This window comes from Phocoena sinus, chromosome 1 (assembly GCF_008692025.1).
Source record: "Phocoena sinus isolate mPhoSin1 chromosome 1, mPhoSin1.pri, whole genome shotgun sequence".
NCBI lineage: Eukaryota > Metazoa > Chordata > Mammalia > Artiodactyla > Phocoenidae > Phocoena > Phocoena sinus.
Genome location: NC_045763.1, coordinates 150,362,210 through 150,379,576, shown reverse-complemented (window position 1 = coordinate 150,379,576; position 17,367 = coordinate 150,362,210). Strand labels below are relative to the sequence as shown.

Sequence of the window (17,367 nt, the reverse complement as noted above, 5' to 3'; positions counted from 1 at the left end):
AGAAGAGAGTGTAGGTAGCCACGGGTGGAAGATGGGGAATCCCTGTGGACCCTATCACAGAACTCCAATAAATTGTGAGTGGCTACCAACAAGCTGGTAAGAAGAGTTCAGATTCTGCATGCATTCCTGAGATAGTGACAGTAGAGTTTGCTGACAGTTTGTATCAGGATATAAGAGAAAGGGAGGAGTCTATGATGCCTGGGTTCTTTGGCCTGAGTAACTGGAAGGACAGAATTTCCATTAATTATGACAACTGAGAATGAAAAGCAACTGAGAATGAAAAGCAAAAGTTACACTTTGGAGATGTTAAGTGTGACATATCTAATAGACATCCACGTACAAGTGCCAAAAAGGTAGCTGGATGTACAGGTCAGCACTTCGGGAATAGGACCAGGCTTGGCATACAAATTTGGGCCTTGTCAGTATATGGATGTACAGAATAATGAAACTGAGTAAGATCAGCAAGGGGGTGAAAGAGGTTAGCAAAGAGGAAAGGTCCAAGTGCTAAGCCCTGGATCCTCCAACATTAGGAGTCATGGAGTGGGGAGGAGCCAAAACAGGGGTGAAGAAGCAGCTCTGATACAGGACAGAACCCCAGAGTGTGGTGCTCTAGAGTCATGCAAAGAGAGAACTTTAATGAGGAGGGACTGATAGACCCTGTCAAATGCTGCTGAGAGATCGGGAAAGATTAGTCGTGAAAACTGACCATTGTGTTTAGCAGCACAAGATTTGCTGGTGAACTTGACAAGTACAGTTTTGGTGTAGAGGAAAGAGGCAAATTAGAGCTGATTGAAGTGACCTTAAGAGAGAATGAAAGGAGAGAAATAGGAGATATTAACTCTTTCAAGGAGTTTTTCTATAAAGAAGAGCAGATAAGTAGAGTAATGGCAAGAATAAGAAGTAAAGGGAAGTATTTTTAAGAGTGGAGGAATAGCTGTTATTCCTGTAAGCTGAAGAGAATATTTAGCAGGAAGGGGGAAAATGATGGCAGGAAATAAAAGGACGAATTGCTGGAGCAACATCTGGGTAAGCTAGAAGGAGTGGGATCTAGGACTTAAGCAGAGGAGTAGACCTTAGATAGGAGCATGGCCTTAGTAACAGGAGGGTAGGTAGAATATATGGGTGCAGATGAAGGTAGGTGGGGAGATGTGATGATGAAAGCACATGTGGAAGTTCTCTTCTGTTGCTTCTGTTTTCTCGGTGAATAAAAAGAAAAATGATCAGCTGAGAGGGAGATTAGGAAAGGAGATGTTAGAGATTTAAGGAGAAATGAGAAGGTATTAAATAGTCACCATGAGAGTTGAAACCTGAATGATAGGGAGTATAGAAAGGTTGACAGGCAACATGAAGAGTCCCCCTGAGGTTCCCAGGAGAAAAAGGGTGTGAACATTTGACAGTTTGCTAAGCCCAGGCCGTACGCTGAGGCTTTTTCATGCCTTATCTCATTTAGCCCTCACTATAGCTTTAAAAGGTGTGTATTATTCCAAGATAATACCTAGGTGAGCATATAATATCCCAGCCGAGAAAACCAAGGCGAAAAGGCTCTCTTGGCCAAAGACTTGGGGGTCAGTAATTAGCAAAGGTAGAATTCAAGCTCCAATCTGACTTCAAACTGCTTTCTCCTACATAATCTATAAGATATAAAATAAAGATACCACCTCTGCCCTCTTGGAACTTATTTTAGTAACAAAAATAAGACATATACATATCATAGTGTAAGATTAAGTGCTAAAAACAAGATACAGAAAAACTGCTGTGGCAGTTGAGGAAGAAAAGCTTCCTTGTTGCTAGTGAGTCGTAGCCAAAGAGAAGAAGAGAACAGGAGAGACTACCAGAGTGATCTCTAAATCCAAAGCCGTGGGAACCCAAAGTAAAGTTATTACCTAAATGTTTGTTGAATGAATATTTGAATGAGTGAGAATGAAGCCATTGCTTCAATTTCTCCCTCATTTATTTTTATTCATATTTATCAGTATAAAATTTAATTATTATTTGCTTTACTTCATGTTATATGAAGAAGGACCACTTAATTGAATGATACCTTCTCATAGGCTTGATGCTCCATTATTTATAGCACTTTTAATTGGTATATATAGAGAGAATGTTAAAGCTCATATTTAAACTTTGAGTTATACCACTGCCTTTCATGCTGTCTCCTAAATAGAAATTCATCTATTTCAGTATGCCTTGTTGCTTGGAACCCAACTGAACATTGGTTGGAGAGAAACCTAATATCAGCAAGTCTGTTGGCATGGTCTCAACATCAGTGAGATTATTTCATAAGTTTTAGCTCCTATATGCACTTAGCCTCAAGCAGAACAAAGAAAATTTGCTTGATGATAAAGATGGAAGCCCAGTTTTACTGCTACGTGCTCTTCAAGGACTTCTTGAAGCCTCACCTGTGACATATTTGGAGCCAGGCTATGGATATAAACAGTTAAATAGCTCTGAAAATTGTCACCTTTTCCAGGAAGGCACTAAAAAGAGCTGTCCTTGTGTCTAGACTCTTCTTTTTATAATCAGCATACTCACTGTTACCATATACTTTTGGTTGTAGTGTGGTTTAAATTATTTAAGCAAAGTATGAAGCATATCCTGCGGTTATGATGGGCATACATTTTGGGGGAAGTCTGATTTTATTTTAATAGGAGTATCTTTCTCTGATATAGTTAAACATTTCACTTTTATTTCCTCTTGGTTTGAGTTTTTCTCATCGTATATACTTTGCCTTTGCATAATCGCTCAGTAATTCCAATTTGCACAATTTTTGTAAATTATGGGAGTCAAGTTTTAATTCTGAAGTTTAATTCTGAAGTAACTGTAGTTGCTTGTAAAATGTCATTTGATAATGTGTACATTCATCAGTCAAATAAATGTTGTCTTTAAAGAAAAACACTTGCCTTATGTGATTTTTTTTTTTTTCTGGAGTCAATGAACTCTTGAATAACGGCATAGTCTTAGGGTTTTTAGAGTTCCTGATTTAACGTTGATGCATTCTGGATCCCACCACTTCGTCATGTTAGCCAAACTCTCAACCCCCAAACTCAGTTCCCTCATCCTCAAGGCTTAGCAAGCCAATACTTTCCCCCAGGGCACTCATTCTCTCCTTCCACACTCTAAATCCAGCTGTCAGTTTGCTCTGTTCCAACATTTCAATTATTGAGAAAATAAGATCTTGCTCATTGGCTACCACAGATTTACTCTCCCCATTTTCTCTTAGACTGTGTATGCTGTTTGACATCTTTTTTTAAAACATTGTGGTTAAAAAAACATGTAACATAAAATTTACGATCTTAACCATTTTTAGTGTACGGTTCAGAAGTATAGAAGCGTTCAGTATATTCACATTGCTATGCAACAGATCTCCAGAACTTTTTCATCTTACAAAACTGAAGCTCTATATCCATTAAACAGTAACTCCACATTCCCTTCATCCTTCAGCCCCTGCCAACCACCATTCTACTTTCCATTTCTATGAATTTGACTACTTTAGATACCTCATATAAATGCAACCATACAGTGTTTGTCTTTTTGTGACAGGTTTATTTCACTTAGTATAGTGTCCTCAAGGTCCATCTATGTTGTAGCATGTGTCAGAATTTTTTTTCAGACTGAACAATATTTCACTGTATGTATATACAATATTTTTTATTCCATTCACCCATCAGTGGACATTTAGCTTGTAATGCTGCTATGAACATGGGTGTGTAGATATCTCTTCAAGACATTGCTTTCAGTTCTTTTGGATATATACCCAGAAGTAGTATGCTGTTTGGTATCTTATTCATTCACAGTCAGTACCATTTTCCTTTCTACAACTCATCTGTTCTTGCACCTCAAGCCATCTGCTCTATTATACCTTCGTCTCTACTCTATTCTCCTTCTTTATCATAGCAGAGGATGAAAACATCACAGGATAACTCTATTTCCTCTCCCTTCACCTCCAAGCTTATCTATACCCACTCATCTTATTCTCATTTCCACCCACCACTTTTTACAGACTATACAGTTCTCTTCTCATCCCTTTCTGTTTCTTCCAGGATACTGCTCCCTCAGTAATACCATCTCTCATCACTGGCTTCTTTTTTCCACCTACAAATATTTTCAAGCCAGTACCCACTTGCATGACAGAAATCCATCTCACACTGGCTTAAACCAAAAAGGAATTTTATTATGCCACATGACAGAAAAGGTCAAGCATGCAGCTGGCTTAAGTCAAAATGTGAATTAACTATTCAAATCATATCCTCAGGACTCTGTTCCATTCCCTGGTTCTGTTTTTTTCTTGCTGGACTCATACTCTGATAGACACTCCCTAAAAACTGGCAAAATGTTTGTTCATGATGCCAAGTGCACATCTCGTCAGCTTAGCATTCCAGCACAATGAACTTCTCTTGTCCAATAACTCCTGCAAAAGTGCCTTCATTACCTCTGATATGTCCAACTAGGATCACATGTCCCCATTTCAACCATTTACTAGGATGAGAGCAGTGAAATAAGCAGATGACAAGGCCTAGGCTGCTTGTCCAGGCTTAGAGCTAGGGATAGGATTGATCTACCTCAGTTGTTCTCAAGTGGGGCATTCACACCTCCTCTCTGCAGAGGACATTTGGCAATGTCTATAGACATTTGTGATTGTTACAGCTGGAGGAGGGGAGTGCTACTGGCATCTAGTGGGTAGAAGTCAGAGATGCTGCTAAACATCTTACAGTGCACAGGACAGCCCCCAAAACAAAGAATTGCCTGCTCAACGTGTCAATAGTGTTGTATTTGAGAAACCTTGGTCCACCTGAACCACATGGAACTGTGGAAAAGAGGAAAAATCAGGGGCCCAATTCCAGAAGAAGGGGCCCAGTTAAAGCAACAAATATCCACCCCCAAGCCTGAAAACAAATCCTCCCCAAACCATCCATGCTTTCTCTCTTAAACTATCTCCCTTCTCTTTACCACCAAATTTTCTGAAAAAGGGGTTGACCTTAGCTGATTTACTAATTTCATTTATTCACTTAACAAACAATTGTAGAAATCATTCTTGTGTGCTACGTAGTGTTTTAGGTTGTGGGATATAGCAGTGATAAATGGACATGTTCTCTCATGTAGCTTTTATTCTAGTGAAGAGAGGCAGACAACAAGAAGATTGTCAGATGGAAGTAAAATGAAAAAATAAGTAAAATTTTAAAAATTATATGAAGCAGAGAAAGAGGAAAGGAAGTTCTGAATGGATGTGCAATTGTAAATAGTGGCCAGAGAAGGTTTCACTGAGAACATCACATTTGAGCAAAAAAACTCAAGGAGATGACGGAGGTAGCCATGCAGATAGATATCTGGTCAGAAAGTGTTCCAAGCAAAAGAAACATTAGGTGAAAAAAAACCAAAACAAAACACAATAGAACAAACAAAAACAAACCAAAAAAAATCAAAGAGGGACTATGTCTGCTGCATTTGGAGAAATGTTTTTGCATGCTTATGGTAAAATCCAGTAGAAAGGGGGAAAATAATGATTCTGGAGAAAGAGGGGAATTCCTGGAGTGATGTCTTTGAGCAAGTAAGAACAAATTGAATCTAGTGCACTAGTGGAGAAGTTAGCCTTCGATAAGGGTGTGAACAGTATAACCATACTAAGAGGAGATAAGGAAACTATATAAACCAGATAGAGGTATTGGTGTTAAGTAATGAAAGAAGTTTGTGGAAGTTTTCTTTGATTTTTTTTCTAGAAAATAAAAGAAGCAAAGCTATAAACAGAGACTAATAATGATGGAGGAGAAGTCAGAGTTCAATGTCAAAATAAAAAATTTGAAATAGTCTCTTGGAAGAATGAGAGAGTAAATGGACTAGGTAAGTATAGTAAGAACACCAGGCAGCATTACAAAGGTCCATTTGAAATGAGTTGTCATTAAACAGACTAGCTCCCATGGATATGTGTTTTTCTCCAACCATGTTCAATTTCATGGGTACAGGGGCAAAATTATGGAGAAATGAATCTATCCAAGATTGTTCGTTTAATAAATATGATAAAGTGGGAGAAGGGCAAAGAAGCCGAGGTTGTATGCAAGATAGTGATTATAATGATCGATCATGGAATTTAACCTGGTAAGGATGAAAGTGAGGACACTAAGGGGGTTTGAGATTGAAAGATGGCAGTAAGATCAATGGACTGTAGGAACTGAGAGATACAAAGATTGTTGGGATCAGGGTACTAGAGGTGAAATAGAAGGATAGGACTGGTGGTTGGACAGTGGGATGGCCAAAATTATGAAGGGATTATAGTAATTAATGACGACAGGGTCTAAGGTATGGCCATGGGCATAAGTGGCAGAGTAGAAGGAAGAACAAGATCATTGGCAGAGAAGAGGTCAAGGTGCCGAAAGGCCAGGTATTTGGAAAATACCATCACTGTGAATATCAATTCACTGAGGACTATGACAGGAGTAACAGTAGAGGAGTTTGCCATGAGCTAGGAGCTAAAACCTTCAAGATATGAGGGAAGGAAGCAGATGCTAGAAGATTAGTGTAAAAAGAAGTGGTAATGAGTGGCATATTCTGATAGCATATGAGGTAAGCCTGGGGAATTGAATCTTCTATTCCCTTTTCCATGGTCTACCATGATCTGGCTTCTTTTTCCGTTGCTCTGTAGAGAATATCTTGAAAGGATAATATCAAATCCTTGATAGAGTGGTATTAAAGTATTAAAAAGGAAGTGTGGTAAATGATGTGATCAAAGTAGACGTTTCTTGCAGTAAAGTCTTGGGAGAGAGTCTAATGGAAAGCAATGGAAAATTAAGAATATATCTGGCCTTTGGGACACTGCCCTTTCTCAACTAGTGAGGGTAGAAAGTGAGACTTGAATAAAAGGGATAAATGAAGTAAGACAGTATTCTGGATTGTTTTTGTGAGCTAAGGCTGTACATGCTGAATGATATAGGTTTGCTGGACTGTGTGTACATGGGTCTCCAACGGTGAAAGTACACTGAGTAGAGAATAGTTTTCAACCTTGAGTGTCTTTACTCCACCATGAATCATATCTATGCATGGAGGAGAAAAGAGCTAGCATATTTACTGAAATATCTGCTACAATATCTTTTCAACCCTCATCCCCCTCTCCTCTCTACAGCATTTGATATTTGGAATTACTCCACTCTCCATACGACTTGTTTCGACTCTTGCTTCAGAAATGAGTGGCTCTTGTTTCTACTAATTTTTAAATCTGGAGTTCTTGTCTTAGGAACCACAGACCTCCAAAAATTCGTGGCTAGAACTGTATTTCTGTTTAACCAGTGTTCTTTGTAATCCCATGTACTTTATTTTTTGCATTTAAAAAATAATTCTGAGAAGGGGTCCTGCTTGATTAAACAGGCAAAGTGGTCCATGATACACAAAAATGTTAAAAACCTCTGGTTGATAAGTCATACAGAAAAAGACAAATGCTGTATGTTATCATTTGTATGTGGAATCTAAAAAATAAAACAAAAGGATGAATATAGGGCTTCCCTGGTGGCGCAGTGGTTAAGAACTCACCTGCCAATGCAGGGGACACGTGTTTGAGCCCTGGTCCCAGAAGATCCCACATGCCTCAGAGCAACTAAGCCCATGTGCCACAATTACTGAGCCTGCACTCTAGAGCCTTTGAGCCACAACTACTGAAGCCTGCGTGCCTAGAGCCCATGCTCTGCAACAAGAGAAACCACCGCAATGAGAAGCCCACGTACCACAATGGAGAGTAGCCCCCACTTGCTGCAACTAGAGGAAGCCCACGTGCAGCAATGAAGACCCAACACAGCCAAAAATAAAAACAAATAAATTAATTAATTAAAAAAAAAAGAATGAATATAACAGAACAGAAACAGACTCACAGATATAAGGAACAAACTAGTGGTTACCAGTAGGGAGAGGGAGGGGGAGAGGGACAAGATAGGGGTAGGGAACTAAGAGGTACAAACTACTATGTATTAATAAATAAGGTACAAGGGTATATCATACAGCACAGGGAATATAGCCAATAATAACTTTAAATGGAATATAAGCAATAAAAATTTTGAATCACTATGTTGTACACCTGAAACTAATATTGTACATCAATTATACTTCAACAAAATTTTTTAAAAACCTCTAGATGAATCCTGATCTTTCTATTGTTTATTGTACATGTTCTCCCTTAACAGACCCAACAATTCCTGAGATTTTTAACCCTCTTCCATCCATTTCCTTTTCAGAAGTCCTCATTATGGGCCTTACTAGAAGTCCAGCTTCATAATCAACAAACTACCTATATTCCCAAACTTTTCCTAGAACATTCCCACACCTCCTGGCTGTCACGAAACTCCATTTGCCCAATGACCATAACTTTCTCAGTTAAAAATCCAAAGAGCTTTTGACATTCTCCCTTGATCAGGTTACCCTCCCTCCTCCATATTAATTTCCTGTTACTGCTATAACAAATTACCTTGAATCTTAAAACAACACAGATTTTTGTTTTAACAATTCTGGAGGTCAGAAGTCTAAAATGAGTATTACAGGGCTGGACCAAGGTGTTGGTGGGACTGACTCTTTCTGAAAACTCCAGAAAAGAATCTGTTCCTTGCCTCTTCCAGCTTCTAGAGGTAGCTGGCATTCCTTGGCTTGTGGCAGCATCACTCCAATCTCTGCTTCAGACATTGCCTTTTCCCACTTTGTTCTGCTGCGTTCCTCTTATAAGAACCCCTTTGATTATGTTGCCCACCCAGATAATACAGGATAATCTCCCCATTTCAAACTCCTTAATTTAATCACACCTGCAAAATCCCTCTTGCCACATAAGGTGACATATCACACGTTGTGGGGAATAGGACGGGGACATCTTGGGGACCATTATTCTGCCTACCACACACTCCCATTTCTCTCATCTTTGAATTCTTACCTTTCCCTCCCCCATACTTCTTATTTCAATAAATAGCACTACCATTCACTTTGAATCCTCGGGCTAACTATAGATTTCCTTCTTTTTCTCACCACTAACTTTAAGAAAGAAATTAACCAAAATCCAATGCTTGAGCAAATTTTGTTCATCTGCAATATCTTTCTTAATTGTCTACTTTATCCCCAGTCACAGTCACCACCAAACCCCACCCAGATGATGGCAAAAGCCTCCTTGCTGGTCTCCGCTATTGCCCTATTCCTATCCAGTCTCTATACTATAGACAGAATAATACTTTTAAAAATGCAAATTTGATTAAGTCACTCTCGTTTAAAAAAATCTTTCGGTGGCTTGGTGTATCTCAATTCAACATAAAGAAATTGGTTCTTCATATTCCTTGTACACTGAGCATGCTGCCTGCAACAGTTGCTTCAACAGAGAAAGCAGGCATTTCTTTAGGTGACCTACCCACGTGGATTCTTGAGAAGGGGAAAAGTCGCGCAGGGGTGTAAAAAGCGAAGTTGTGAGAATCCACCGCCTTTGTCTGGAACTGCCCATCCTCACACGCGGAATACATCAAGGAGCTGAAAGCGCTGCCAGATTTTCCTCCTGTACCTGGATCTCTAAGGTGGTCTTTGGGAGTGATACTTGTTAGAAACAATGCAAACTGGGAGTAAACAAGACCTTGCTCACCAAGGGGAAGTTGTGGTCAAAAGCTTTTTGTCCCGGAACCTCCGCCACGCTTCTCAGACACTGGGAGCGGAACCGGGTGTGTGGTACTTCTCTCGGCTGCACTTTCCCCTGACTGACTTCGATTTTCTCCGAGATCGCATCTGGTTACTAGAGGCCCTTGGGGACGATGGGAGCCACTTCTCCGAGGAGCCGGGAGCCTCTCCTGCCGCCAGCGTTCCCTACCTTCTGCCCCGGAGGAGCCCTCCTGGCGGTTCTGGTGCTGCTCGCGCTGCCGCCGGCCTGGGGTGAGATGCGGGCGGGCGTGGGAGCGGGCGCGGCGGGCACTACCTCGCTGGACCTCGCGCCCAAAGTGTCTCTTTCCATGCGCTAGGCGCGCGAGAAGGCAAGTCGGCTCCGGGATTCCCCTCTGTGTCCCGGGACACTGCTGGCACTGGTCGAATTCCTCTCTTCGGGGGGCTTATGTTGTGCTCAGCGCAGACGATGAACAGGTGCTGCACGGAATTGCTTGCCTTTGTGTTAATACAGAGACTGGCTTATAGCAGTGCGGCGCTGATCACAGGGAAAGAAAGGGGGGTTGGAAATTCGACAAACTTGGGTTCTAATCCTAGAAACATATTAATTGTGAGGAAAGTTGCTACATGTGTTTCGTCATCTGTCAATGCGAATACTGATCTCTGTACCTCATGGGGTTGGTACCTAAATGGCATAAAGCCTGTCAAAGGTCTAACACAGGGCCTGCCACTTGATTTTTATCGTCATTACTTCAGCTCTTTGTTCACGAGAGTGTTTGGACAAGCAGTCCAGGGGGTGCAATTATCACCTGAAAAGTGCCCTGCATCCGGCTATATTCACCCCACCCACACCCCAAACAACCACTGCCATCATTACAGATCCCAGGTGCTTGGGATTAGAAGAGCTAGCTAAGCTGCAGAACCCTCAGTGTAACGGTTACCAGTAGAAGGAGAGTGTAGAGATGTTTACATATTGTCCCATTTTAGTCAATTGTTTAGAACAAAACTATCATGAAAATTTTGATGTGGCATCCTCCCTTCCTTCCGTTAGCTTCAAACAGGTAAACCGAGATTAGAACCCTTCTCTTCTTATTTTTGGCTTTCCTAGAAGTCTTCTTAGTTGCTTAGACTCATGTCAACATCTTGGTTGAAGAGACAGTCTTTTTTTGTCCAGCCTCTTCTTGACAACTCCGTTTGCTCTTCGCCGTCACTAGACGTTTTGCATTCATTATTATTTATTTATTTATTTTGCGGTACGCGGGCCTCTCACCGCTGCGGCCTCTCCCGCTGCGGAGCACAGGCTCCAGGCTCCGGACGCGCAGGCTCAGCGGCCATGGCTCACGGGCCCAGCCTCTCCGCGGCACGCGGGATCCTCCCGGACCGGGGCACGAACCGTGTCCCCTGCATCGGCAGGCGGAATGTCAACCACTGCGCCACCAGGGAAGCCCCATTCATTATTTGATTGTGCCTTCTCTTCTAAGAGGAGAAGGAAAACCAAGTTTCCAAAGAAATTGCTATTAATATCTTATCTCCTTAGACGTCATAAAAGAACCTGTTCACTGAAGAAATGGGATAAAACCTAAAGCTTTATTTTCAGAAGAGAAGCATGCCAAGTAAGTTAAGCAATCTGTGCTTATAATTTTTTTTTTTTTCGGTATGCGGGCCTCTCACTGTTGTGGCCTCTCCTGTTGCGGAGCACAGGCTCCGGACGCGCAGGCTCAGCGGCCATGGCTCACGGGCCCAGCATGTGGGATCTTCCTGGACCGGGGCACGAACCCGTGTCCTCTGCATTGGCAGGCGGACTCTCAACCACTGCGCCACCAGGGAAGCCCTGTGCTTATAATTTTTGTGGACTTTGTGGCTATCTGTCTCCCTTCTTACTGAAATGTTGTTGTAGCCTGTCCGTGTTTATTAAATTACTATTATAGTACAATCACAGACACTATTTTTTTCAATGTCAATTTATCTCTTTATTTTTAATGTAACATTTGTTCAATTTATAGAACTAATTTTTTTAACATCTTTATTGGAGTATAATTGCTTTACAATGTTGTGTTAGTTTCTGCTGCATAACAAAGTGAATCAGCTATATGTATACTTATAACCTCAAATCCCCTTCCTCTTGTGTCTCCCTCCCACCCTCCCTATCCCACCCTTCTAGGTGGCCACAAAGCACCGAGCTGATCTCCCTGTGCTATGCAGCTTCTTCCCACTAGCTATCTATTTTACATTTGGTAGTGTATATATGTCAGTGCTACTCTCTCACTTTGTCCCAGCTTACCCTTCCCCCTCCCTGCCAGACACTATTAATTACAAAACAAAATTTCCTAAGGTCATCATAATAACTTCAAAATGTGAAACAGCCTAAACTAAACTATCTAGTAATTTACTTGCCCAAGTAATTTAGCTAAAGAAAATGCTGATGGAATGCTGACAGTGTGCACAGCCCTTTGGAGTTTGAAAGAAATGTAAGAGAGAGTTATGCCTCCAAGGTGTATGCATACAGGGTGGTAGGGTGGTGGGGTTTTATGAAATCTCCTTAATTAGGCGGCCAGTGTTCTGGTTTGTCCAGCCTCTGCTACTTACTAACTGGGAGCCTTGAACCCAGCAAGTCAATTAACATTCCTGATCTTGAGAGTCCACACATATAAAATAAACATAATTGGCATTCTGCTATCTGAGAGGGTTATTGTAAAAATCAGATGAGGTAGTGTGTGTGACAGGGTTTTATAACCTGAAAAATCCCCATGGGGATCTACAAAATCATTACTAGGAAGTCACACAAGAGCTTGAAGGCCATGGGGTGATTGAAAAGGGAGATCCAGTGATCTTAACCTGGGTGGAAGGAGCATGGCTTTAACAGCACTAGAGGAGTAAATCCAAAAAAAAGATTGTAAAGCATGTTTCACAGGGATATTTATTTTACATAAAAATTAGCACACTAGTGAAGCTTTGCTAGGACCACTTTGGACCTGGAGCAGACTCTGGCGCCCTCACTTGGTAAACATACATGTTTAAATATATTTAACATTTAAATATACATAATATAACATATTACATATAAATTAATATAATTATGTTATATTCTGTAATATAACACACTGTTTTATATATATAAATTGTTATATTTATATTATAAATCATATTATGCTATATTTATGCTGTTATATAGCATGTATGATTACATTGTATATTGCAAACATATAATTATATATAACAGCTTTATTAGTTATATAATATATATTATAATGTAATATCTAATATTAACTTCTTATAGTTTGTATAGATTATATATAATATTAATCTATATAATACATAACGTGCATATTAAATATCATATATTATTTAATACCAAAGTATATATTATATTATGCCATATAGAAAATCTAATGTATATTATACATTATAACAAAGTATGTAGTACATACTATATATTATATAATACACCAATTATATAACATTTAATATATATCATAAAATATATTTAAATATTTAAATATAAAATATATAAAAAATTTTAAAGTGAATGCTCTTTTTTTCTTTAACTTAAAGAGTTACTTAAGCAAAACATTTTCAGGTCCCTTCAATAAAGGAGAGTATGCAGTATGGGGAGCAGAGCATACTCCAGGTTGTCAGCTCATGTTTGAACAGACATGGAAGAAATAAAGGGTAGTTTGTACTTATAGTATAGAATAAATCAACCTGCCTTGAGTAGAAGTTTTGAGTCAGGTGTATTTCAAAGTGGACTGTGTCATCCAAGACAAAAATCACAATGAGATGACACTATACACCCACCAGAATGGCTAAAATTTTAAAAGCTTACCATGCCAAGAATTGGCTATAAGGTGAAGTAACTAGAATTATCATACATTGCTTATTGGTAAAATGATACAACCCCTTTGGAAACAGAGTTTTGGCAGTTTCTTAGAAAGTTAAACACACATGTATCTAAGCATTTCACTCCTAGGTATTTACTCAAGAGAAATGAAAGCATATGTCCTCATAAAGACTTGTTCATAAATTTTTATAGCGGTTTTATTTGTAACAGCCAACAACTGGAAACAATTCAAAAGTCCTTCAACAGCTGAAAGGGTAAACTAAATTAAGGTGTATTTTTGCAACTGAACGTTATTCAGCAAACAAAACAAAACCACGCAAATTTTTATATGCAACACCTGGATTATTCTCAAAATAATTATGCTATGTGAAAGCTAGACAAAAATAAAAAGTACAAACTGAGTGATTCAGTTTATATAAAATTCTAGAAGTCAGATCAATCTGTGTAAGAGGAAGCAGGTTGGAGGTTGCCTAGAGAAGGAGATAGAGAGATGGATGGATTACAAAGCAACATTAGGAAACTGTAGGGAGTGTGATGGAAATGTTTGTTGTCTTGATTATGGTGATCATTTCATGGTGCATACATATGTCAAGAGTCATCAAATTGTACAATTACTGTATTTAATATATCTTAATAAAGCTATACAAAAAGTTTTTTTGTAAACTCTTGTAGATCTTGAGTTTACAGAGTTCATATTAATATAGTTATCATAGGAACCAGCCATAATTTGAGGGATTGGCAATGAAGGAGGAAAAAGAAACTAGATCAAGCTTTCTCAGGTGAAGTTTCATATACTCTTTTTCATTTGGGATATTATCCAAATTTGAATTTTTAATTATTCCATATACTATACCCAGAACTCAGGTAAGAATTTTAGGTAATTAAAGGAAAGTAATGTCATTCCAAGAACTATCCATTCCATTTGCTTTTTTGTTTTAGATCTCTGTCTTCTCCTTGTGAGGTTTGCTGTGACATTCAGCCTCTCCTAGTAAAACTTTTGACACCAGAAGGTCCATTTGGAATCTCTTCCCTTGTCCAGCATCAATGGACGAGATGAATATCTCATCCCACATATCAACTAAAGAAAAGGTGAAGGCATAACATTTGAAATCACAGGAGTTGTTTTATACTTGGTAGCTTTTTCCTGTTTGTCATGGTGGTTCTCAAAGTGCTGTTATCTATCAAAATCACCTGTGAAGCTTTTTAAAAAGATAATTTTGTGGGCTGTAACCCACAACCACTGAATTAGAGCTTTTTAGGGATATAGCCCGGACTCTTGATTTTTTTAAGTTTTGTAGGTAATTCATCATTCATCTATTCATTGCAACAAATATGCACAGACTGCTTATAATTGAGTGCTAGGCACCTGGACTAGGTATCAGTTTAGAGGAGCAAAAATCATGGGGCTTCTTGCCTTCATATTATGCATGTCTAATATGCACGTCTAATACTCATTGAAAGAAATAGCTATTTTTAGAAGCACACAAATATAAAAAACACAACTTATAGTAAGTGATATAAAAGGAAAAGTAAAGCGTCCAATTAGAAATTATTATGGGGGTGGGCAGAGGGAAGTAGTCCAGATTTAAAATCCCTGGGAGGGTCAGGGAAGGCTTCAAAAAGGAAGCAGCATTTTATTTTATTTTATTTTATTTATTTATTTTTTTTAAACATCTTTATTGGGGTATAATTGCTTTACAATGGTGTGTTAGTTTCTGCTTTATAACAAAGTGAATCAGCTATACATATACATATGTTCCCATATGTCTTCCCTCTTGCGTCTCCCTCCCTCCCACTCTCCCCATCCCACCCTTCCAGGCTGTCACAAAGCACCGAGCTAATATCCCTGTGCCTTGCGGCTGCTTCCCCCCAGCTATCTACCTTACTACGTTTGTTAGTGTGTATATGTCCATGACTCTCTCGCGCCCTGTCAAAACTCACCCCTCCCCCTCCCCATACCCTCAAGTCCGTTCTCCAGTAGGTCTGCGTCTTTATTCCTATCTTACCCCTAGGTTCTTCATGACATTTTTTTCCCTTAAATTCCATATATATGTGTTAGCATACGGTATTTGTCTTTTTCTTTCTGACTTACTTCACTCTGTATGACAGACTCTAGGTCTATCCATCTCATTACAAATAGCTCAATTTCATTTGGAAGCAGCATTTTAGCAGAGACCTGGAAGAAGAGTGAAAGTCAGAATGAAGATAAAAGTAATCATATGGAGCGAATATCACAGAAAGAAGAAAGAATATACATCTTAAAGAAGGGGGAGAATGGGTTGTGGCGGGGAAGGACTACAGCCCAGTCAGAGGAGACAGTGGTACAAGATGAGGAAAGAAACATAGGCAAGGGCACTCGTGCTTAACAGTTGCTGGTTTAATAAAGAGAATGTGTAGTGATAGATATAAGACTGTCTAATATTAGGAAAAAATAATTAAGTAATATGAACTTCCTTGGATCACCATCTTTTGCTTAAGTAGGGTACACAGATTAAGTCCCCTCATTCTGATTAAAGCCCTTAAACAGGAAAAAGGAACTTAGCAACTCTGTAGACCTAATGGCTAGCTGGATCCAGTTTCTTCAGGAATTCTCCTGTCTGTCAGTGGTCCGGTGGGAACCATGATAGAACTCATGGGTTGCAGAGATTAAATCCCAGCCTGAATCTGGGGCACACTCATTCAGGAGAACTTCTGAGATCACTGGTCACTGAGGTCCTTCAGGGCTTTTCCAACTAGACAAGTTTATTCTAAACTAGCTCTGAACACCTAGGTAGAAAATAAGCTCTTGGAAGCAAAGTGAGCATGCCCACTTCTGCAGAATATTCGAATCTACCTGTTAGCATCTACCTTTCTCTATGGCTCATAACTACTATAATGACAATTTATTAAGTGCTTTCTATGTATAAGATGCTACTAAATACTTTGCATCTTTGACCCTCTCAGCGAAAGTACTAGGTAAATATTATTATCACTTTTAGGAAGGTGAAACTGAGGCTCAGAGAAATTTAAGCAGCTCATCTAAGCCCCACAGCTAGTAAGTAGAAGACATTGGATTCAAAGCCAGGTCTCTACAAATTCAAACTTTTTAACACCATGTGCCATTATCTTTTGTGTTAGTTTCTGATTGCTGCTATAACAAATTGTCACAAACTCAGTAGCTTAAAACAACAGAAATTTATTCTCTTAAAGTACTGGAGGTCAAAATCTACAGTGGGTCCATAGAGTTGTGTTCTTTCTGGATGCTCAAGTGGAGTATAGGTTTCCTTGCTCTTTCTACCTTCCAGAGGCAGCGTACAGCCTTTGGCTCATGGCCCCCTTTCTCTACTTTCAAAGTCAGCAGTGCACTATTTTCAAATCTTCTTCGGTCTCCTTTGATCCTTTGCTTCTTTCCTATAAGGACCTTTGTGATTAACTTTAGGGTCCATCCAAATAATCCAGGATGATCTTCCCATTTCAAGGGTTTTAAATGAATCACATCTGCAAAGCGCTGTTGCCATCTTATGTAACATTCACAGTTTCCAAGGATTAGGGCATGGATGTTTTGGGAGCTCATTATCTAGCCTACCACATATTTCCACACAGATTTTCAAAACTTTAGCTGAGCCTGCTGAGGGAATCCATTGCCATTAGGGTCCAGGTTAGCAGCAAATGGTTACAGCCCAGCAAACAGCCTGCAGTGTGTACATTGATTATGACTAGTGTTAGTTTAAAATGTATGTAGAATTTAAGTACATGATAATGATAGAACAAAAGACAGGAGGGAAGTAAACAGAGTTAGCATTTCTATGGTTCTTGCATTGTTGGGGAAGTTATAATTGTTAATTACCTGCTACTATGTTAAGGATGCACATTATCTTTTTTTTTTAACATCTTTATTGGAGTATAATTGCTTTACAATGGTGTGTTAGTTTCTGCTTTATAACAAAGTGAATCAG

General features: G+C 39.4%; 2 protein-coding genes across 5 annotated transcripts in view; both read left to right on the top strand.

Annotated features, from left to right (window-relative positions):
• Positions 1-2,883, top strand: part of CR2 (complement C3d receptor 2) — a 34,161-nt gene extending 31,278 nt beyond the window's left edge. For all 4 annotated transcript variants that reach the window (XM_032645865.1, XM_032645858.1, XM_032645852.1 and 1 more), the window contains one exon: positions 2,182-2,883. The gene's annotated coding sequence lies outside the window, so the exon portion shown is untranslated. The remainder of the gene's footprint in view (positions 1-2,181) is intronic.
• A 6,810-nt stretch (positions 2,884-9,693) lies between these two features.
• The window catches only part of LOC116760667 (complement receptor type 1-like), a 67,817-nt gene continuing 60,143 nt past the window's right edge, over positions 9,694-17,367 (top strand). The window contains exon 1 of the mRNA XM_032645876.1: positions 9,694-9,867. Within this exon, the coding sequence (XP_032501767.1) occupies positions 9,750-9,867 (118 nt within the window). The 5' untranslated portion in view covers positions 9,694-9,749. The remainder of the gene's footprint in view (positions 9,868-17,367) is intronic.